Here is a 7,051-nt window from a genome sequence, read left to right on the forward strand (position 1 = left end):
GAAGGGCCTGCGCCGGCCGCCACACCCGTCCTGACATCTGACACGGACTCCCTTCAACCGAACGCTGCCTTCCCCCTCAGCGCCGTACGGAAACATCTCCTGTTATGTTCACTAATTTGCATTTTTAAGAGAGAATGGTCATGAGGGATAGGATTACGGAACGGCCGTGTCGCAGCTCCTCAGCCCCTCCTGGGCACCGACTGCCGCAATGGCAGAATGGCTGTTGGTTTGCGCCAGGGGCGTGCGAGCGGCTCCGGCGTGAGACACGTTTCCAGATGTGTCCGCACGTCTTTAGACTGTTGAGCAGTACTTTAAAAACATGACACACGTCCTTATGAAAAGATGCAACTTTTGGACAATCTTTCTACAGTAATACGAATTCTCAGACTTTTCACCTGACAGTGAACTAGTTAAGCGACGTGAAAAGGGTCAGTCACTGAGTGGCTCAAACGAGTCTCAGTTACAGAGCGCGCGGTCCTCCTCGGACATCGCCCTGCACACGTCGCCTGCAGAGCATCCGGAGTCTGCTCTGACTTTCTCCTTAGAGACACGCTCCTCCTCGGCTTCTAGAACTAGGTGAAGACGAAGGCACACACCTGCCAAAACCAGACGATCTGCTTGCTGTTGCGCGTGTAGTGACGGTACACGGCGTTCCTCTGCCAGTCGGCCAGGTCCACCTCCTGCATGCCGCACAGCATCACCTGGGGAGCGAGCAGACGCGGTCAGCGGGTCCGGGGCACAGCGCTCCGTGCCCGAAACTCACACGCAGCGTGCGCGGGCTCAACACGCGCCTGGCGACGGGCACGGCAGGCAGACCCAGCGAAATTTGTGGCAATTTATCCCACAGGGTTCTTTGGTACTTTATCTTATCGAACTCAAACTGAAAACATTTACAGTAACTTCAAGAAAAGTATTAGCTGTGCTAAAAATTTATATAAATACATCCTAAGTTAGGTATCTAAATTATTGGTAACTTTCAAACAAATTTGTTTAAATCTGTGCTATCTCATCTACTTAAAATTAAACATATGCTAACCTGTTGTTTAGGCTTTGGGGATATTTTAGATATGTAAAATCTTCAAATAACCCATTTATTATACATGCTATGAAACTTGTGTGTAAATAGCATGGTGCATATTTTTCTCAAACCTACTCTGAACTGTAATCAATAGACAATAAGACGCACGTGTTTTCAGTGTGACGATAGGTAGCTCTGCCGCCATGGTCAGTGCACGATATTCCCACTGAGCCGCCCCCCTCAGATGCCCGGGTGACAGCGATTCCACCGCGGAGTAGGCCTGAGAACATCCCATGATGCTCGCGCACACGCACACGCACACGCACACGCACGCTCTTTCCCGTCTCCCTCCCCAGCACCGCACTGCGTGACTGACCCCCGTGCCGTCGGGGCTGGTACTGCCTTCGTGCTGCTGAGTATTTGATTACATGAACATACCACAGTTTGTTGACCTGGTGGACAGAGTTTTGGTTTGAACAAATTTAAGATGAGCACGGATGCGAGGGTCTGTGTGTGGGGTACATGCATTTCACTTGGGTTAACGGCTCACAGTGGGACCGCCAAGGATGAGGCTGATGCAGGTGTGACTCCGTCAGGGACCGCTCACGCGGCCCCAAAGTGGCACTTCTTTGGGCTTTCCTTGCATTTCCCAGTGACTGATGAGCCCCTCCCATGTGTTTACTTGCCTTCGCTATAGCTTTTGTGGCCTCTCTGCCCCTTTAAAGAAGGGTTTGCCTTTTTAACCAGCTACATATTCTAGATAGAAGACCTTTGTCACCGTCTCTCCCACTGTGCGGGCTGACTTTCATTTACTTAGCGGGGTCTTGAGGAGCAGCAGGTTTTAGTTTTGATGAGTCTGGTTTAACCTTTTTGGGGGTGTGGTTTATTGCATTTTCGTGCTCTCCCTAAGAAACTTCTGCCTGCACCAAGACTTGTCTCCTGTTTTCTTTTTGGCTTTCATGCTGAGGTTGGACTTCAATCTTCAGGGGCTGAGGTAGGGTTAATTTTCTCCCACACGGCTACTATCCCTTTCATCCAGCATTTGTGCAAAAGACTTTCCCTTCCTCGTTGAAATACACTTAACACTTTCATTAAAAATCGTTGACAGTTTACGCGTGCGTCTATTTCTGGACTTTCAAGTATTCCAATGATATGTTTGTCACAAACACTACATTCTCTTAATTGCCGTGACTTTATAATTCTTGAAATCAGGTGGTAGTGGACATGTCCAAGTTTGTCATTTTTCAAAACTTTTGGCTAACAGAGTCCTTGTATTTCCCAGTAATTTTAAAATCTCAGCCTGTCAGTTTTTACAAAAAATTCTGCTGGGATATTGACTGGGATTGTGTTACGTATACAGATGAATTTGGAGATAACTGACATTTTCACAATATTGAGTCTTCCAATACATAACATGATATAACTCTCCATTTATTAAAGTCATCCTTACTTTTTCTGAGCAATGTTTTGAGTTTTTAGTATAGAGGCCTTTCATGTCTTTGGTTAAGTTTGTTTTGTTTTGTTTTGATGCTTGAGTAAATGAAACTTTAAAGTTTCAATTTCCAAATGTTGCTAGTATATAGAGGCTATACACTGATTTTTAAAAAATTATTAACCTATACCCTGTAGTCTTATTAAATTCACTGTTATGTCTAGTAGTTTTTTGGTGGCTTCCCTGGCATTTCCTAACTTGAAATTACCTTATCGTTTGTGAATAAAGACAGTTTTACTCTTGCCAGCCTCTGCTTTTCGTTTCTATGTTTGCCTCATTTTACTGGCCCGGGCGTCTGGCACAGAGCAGAACAGACATGGTGAGTGGACATCTTCGCCCTGTTCCCAGTCTCCACGTGTACATATGGGTGTCACCGTTTACGATGACATCACAGTCTCTCTCCATTGCTGACCCCTTTATCAGAGTTGCCTTCCATTCCTAGCGAGAGTTTTTATAAGGAATAACGTTATCTTCTTAAAGCCAAAAGGGGCATGATTACGAACATTTTGAATGACGGCGTGAATACCGATCACTGAGGTATGACTCGAGGTCGGGGGCGATGAATGGGAGTAAAAGCCCAAAGAAAGTGAGACAAACCAAAAATGGATGGATGTTTTCTCATAGCTCTGTCCTGTGAGCTAAGGGCAAATCAGCAGCAAATACAGACAGTAGCCTCCGTGTGTGTAAAAGGAGATCATCATCAGCCAGATTGTGTCATGGGGCTGTGCATGTGAACATAGGGAAGGCCACCGAGGGCCAGGTAAAAGCTCGTCCCCTCCTGGGCTGCTGCCCGTCTCACAGCTGCCCTCGTGCGGGGCCCACGGGGGACCCCCGTCCACCTTCCGGCAGGGCCTCAATACCATGGGCGTGTGCATCCTGACGCACGAGGCTTAGTGCAGTCTGTGGGTAAGAAATAGTTCACGTGCTCCACAGAACTTTCTGCCCGTTCTAACATGTCTGCTCGTGCGTGTGCAGCCGTGACAGGAGACGCGTCCCTCAGGCTCGGTCCTGAGTCTCGCACGTCCCACGGGGGTCTGCTTCCAGAAGGCCATTATCTATACAGGACACCACCATGTAAAACTTAGAGCGCTAATTTCTCACATGCCCGTCTGATGACATGAATGAGCCAGGTTTCCTCGTGGAGGATCCAAGGTGGCCAAAGCTAAAATGCTGTGCCCAGAGGCAGCCAGGACAACGCCAAGGACCGTCCTGGGGCCCTGCCTGTGTCCCAACCACGGAAGACCGTGCCACAAACGCACCGTGATTAATCTTTAGGGAAATAAAATCAAAACCACAATGAGACGTCGTCACACCCATCAGGATGATCACTACAGAACGAAACGAAAAACGTAGGCAAGGATAGGACCTTGCACACGCGGTGGGCGTGTAAAACGGCGCAGCAGCTGGGAAGGACGGGGTGGCCGGTCCTTAGCGTTAAACACAATCACTGCGTGACCCGGCAGGACCGCCGCCAGGTGTGTTTTCCGAGGTGAAAGCAGAGAGGTCGGTACAGCCGTGCTCACAGCAGCCACGACGGAGCGCCCCAAAGGTCACCCCACATAAACAATGTGCACACACAGACAGCGGGACACGAGTGGACCTTAAGGAGGAGGGGTTCTTCCACGTGCGGCAATCGTGAGTGCCCCCCGGCCACGGGAAGACGCCACGCGCCTCACTGCCCTGAGACGGCGACCACAGCCAGGGACGGTGATGGTGCCAGGGCCAGGAGGGGGTGGGGAACGGGGACAGAGGCCGCTTCAGCACGGCGGAGCAGCTCTGGGCGCGGGCTGCGCGGCCACGCGGACATCCGTGACGAACCACGTGCTTAGACGTGGCTAAGGTGATAAACCGTATGCGCCTTTTACCACCGAAGAAAAAATAGTTCCTGATACGCTTTTAACAAGTGTGAATTCAGCGAAGACCACAAACAACTCCGTCCTGACTTTAAAATCTGGTATTTGGGGCAACTCACTACTTTCCGAGAATTCTCAAAACGAGCAACGAGGCTGCATTCACCGTTCGGGACCCCGAATGCTGGCACCGATTCGTGACCTTGTGCCACACCATCGCCGTGGCCCAGAGGACCGCGGCCCTCCCCGCCGCCCCCCTGGACACGTGGAAGGGCGACAGGGCTCAGGGCTGTGCCACGGGGCCTACGCTGCCCCACCCGCCAGCACCCCTGCAGTGTGCGACGAAGCTCCTCACCTCCAGTTCCTTTTCATCAAAGTACTGCAGCCACTGAAGGGGCACGACCTCGTTAAAGCCGTCGAGGAAAGCTTTGGTCTGTTCCTGCACGCCTCGAGAAAAACGCCACTCTGCCATCAAACTGAAATGAAAACGCTATTTAACAGACGTAATCTGCACATGAGGCGACAGGTTAGAAACAGCAAGCGCCCCTAAATCCCTCCTCCGTCCGAATGTGCCGCACACGTCCCTCACACGCGTGTCATTCCGCTGCCTTGTCTGCAGTGGCCCAAAGTGGACGTAACCAAGTGACACCTAATAGCAGAAATGGCTTAACGAAATGGAATGTGCGCACCGTGATTTATCCAGCTGTCAGAAAAGGGGTTAGGTCTATCGGGACCGACCTGGAAAAAGCAAGCTACAGAGTCACGTGCATCCCATGATCCCACTGCGGAAACAACTGTGAAAGCGAACATAAGGACCCGTAACGGAAGACAGAGACGCCGTCGAGAGCGCGCGTCTCAGAGGAGGCTGGAAACGGTGGCAGCTGAGCAGGAACAGGTCCAGGGGAGGCGACGGGGGGAGAAGCACGAGAAGTCGGCGGCGACACATGACGCTCACGCAGGCCGTCGGCAGTGCCGGAGCTGGCAGACCACGGCCTGCGGGCCCCACCCAGCATGTGAGCCGAGAGTAGCGAGTCTCTACATTTCTTTTAAATGGTTGAAAAATATGAGAAAATATTCAAGGATTTAAAAACTATGTGAAATCAAATCCCTCTGCCCACTAGCGGTCCGGTCCCACGGGGACCCAGCCACACGTGAGCGCAGAGGACAGCAGAGCCTGAAACCTCTACGCCCGGGCTCTTCCTGGGAGTCTGGAGCTACCCGGCTGGCAAATGGGCATCACCTCTGAGGTACGGGGACCGCTGTAACAAACAGGCCACAGCCCTGGACGACGCCCCCGGCCAGAAGTGGACAGAGAGGCGGCACTGGCCGAGAGGTGACGAGAACCAGGAGGCGCTGGGGCCACGCAGCTCGAGGGACATGTGTCTGAAAGTGGGGGTGGCTGCCGGGGTTCGACTCGGAGCACTGCTCCCCTCGCCAGGCTGCAGCCCCCTCGGCGTGTCCTCTGGACGGAGGTGAGATGCACGCAGCAGGGGGCAGTGGTGGGGAGAGGGTCGCCACGCGCTCGCCCTCCTGGAACATGGCACAGCTGACGAGCACGAGAGCATCGGGCGAGGGAGGGCGCTGCAGCTGAGCCTGGCGTGCGCGGAGGTCGAGGGAACACCGGACGGTGACGGGGGTGACTGTGGGACGCGTTCCCAGGAGCCGACAAGAGGCAAAGCCCGGTGCAGACGGACAGCAGCGTAGCACGCTCTCCACGCTCTAGACACCGAGGTCACCACGTCCCGTGCATCGTCTCACCCGATATACTCGTCCTTGTTCTCCTCCGTCACCAGGATGTTGGCGCCTCCCGGCTTCAGGTCATGTGAAGTGACTTTTCCCAAAATCTCCATGTCAACAGAAAAGTACATTTCTAAGCCACATTCTTCAATGTTGTTGTCTCTGGGTGATAAAAAAACATATATACTAATTAACAAGATACATAAATTGGTTTAAAAAAATGCTTTACTGAAAGATAAATGTTTGAACCTTATCCAGATGAGGGAGTTATAAAATTCGGTATCGATAGATTCCAAATCCTTAATGGTCAGTTTCTTACTCAGCATACGCTTGTAGAATGGCAAAGAGAAACCAGTATCAATAAACTTGCCATGGAAAAGTGCCTGCCAAGAAAAACAAAAGCTTTACTTAAAACTTACAAAATAACGGTCTTTCTTAGAGCACAATGCTAACAGAGAAATCATGAGGCCTCGCAGGCCAAAAAAAAAAAAGCACTGAATGACTAATTAGCATAAATCACGACAGCTAAAATATAAAAGGCTAAGTACGAAAAGCTAAGAGGCGAATCGTTTACCTGAGTCACTCAGCTCCACCATGTCCTATCAGTAAGCGGAAGAGGATGCCACGGGAGCTCGACGACCCCACCCCAACGTGAGGGGGGACTGACCCCTCCGCCCCCTTCCGGACCTTGCAGGTGCCCAGAGGAAGCTCAGGGCTGCCCCTCCGTCTGCCAGTGCTCCACGGCCACGGGCAGCGTGGGGAGCCCCGGGCCCCTCGGCACCCTACTCGCCGCACCACTCATACCCCCCCGAGCCACCTGCTCTGCCCCCTGCTCCGACGCCGTGACCTGGGGAGCGATGGCCCAGGCTGCAGCTGGCCCAGCTCCGAGGACTCGGCTTCCCCTCCAGTCCTCTCAGGGGTGCCGTTTCTCCCTACGTCGGCAGGCTGGAGGTG

General features: G+C 52.2%; 1 protein-coding gene and 1 long non-coding RNA gene across 4 annotated transcripts in view; one reads left to right on the forward strand and one right to left on the reverse strand.

Moving 5' to 3' along the window:
• Window positions 1–7,051, reverse strand: part of WWP1 (WW domain containing E3 ubiquitin protein ligase 1) — a 21,896-nt gene that overhangs the window by 4,179 nt on the left and 10,666 nt on the right. For 2 of the 3 annotated variants that reach the window (XM_023520842.1, XM_023520840.1), the window contains 4 exons: window positions 6,347–6,480; window positions 6,119–6,259; window positions 4,716–4,836; window positions 597–701 (listed from right to left, as the gene is read on the reverse strand). In XM_023520842.1, coding sequence (XP_023376610.1) covers window positions 597–701; window positions 4,716–4,836; window positions 6,119–6,259; window positions 6,347–6,480 — 501 coding nt within the window. The remainder of the gene's footprint in view (window positions 1–596; window positions 702–4,715; window positions 4,837–6,118; window positions 6,260–6,346; window positions 6,481–7,051) is intronic. The other variant, XM_023520841.1, reaches the window with a different exon arrangement.
• LOC111729774 overlaps window positions 1–7,051 on the forward strand; it is a 14,797-nt gene that overhangs the window by 1,977 nt on the left and 5,769 nt on the right. The window lies entirely within an intron of this gene.

The sequence above is a fragment of the Pteropus vampyrus genome, unplaced genomic scaffold, assembly GCF_000151845.1.
Source record: "Pteropus vampyrus isolate Shadow unplaced genomic scaffold, Pvam_2.0 Scaffold280, whole genome shotgun sequence".
NCBI classification, from domain to species: domain Eukaryota; kingdom Metazoa; phylum Chordata; class Mammalia; order Chiroptera; family Pteropodidae; genus Pteropus; species Pteropus vampyrus.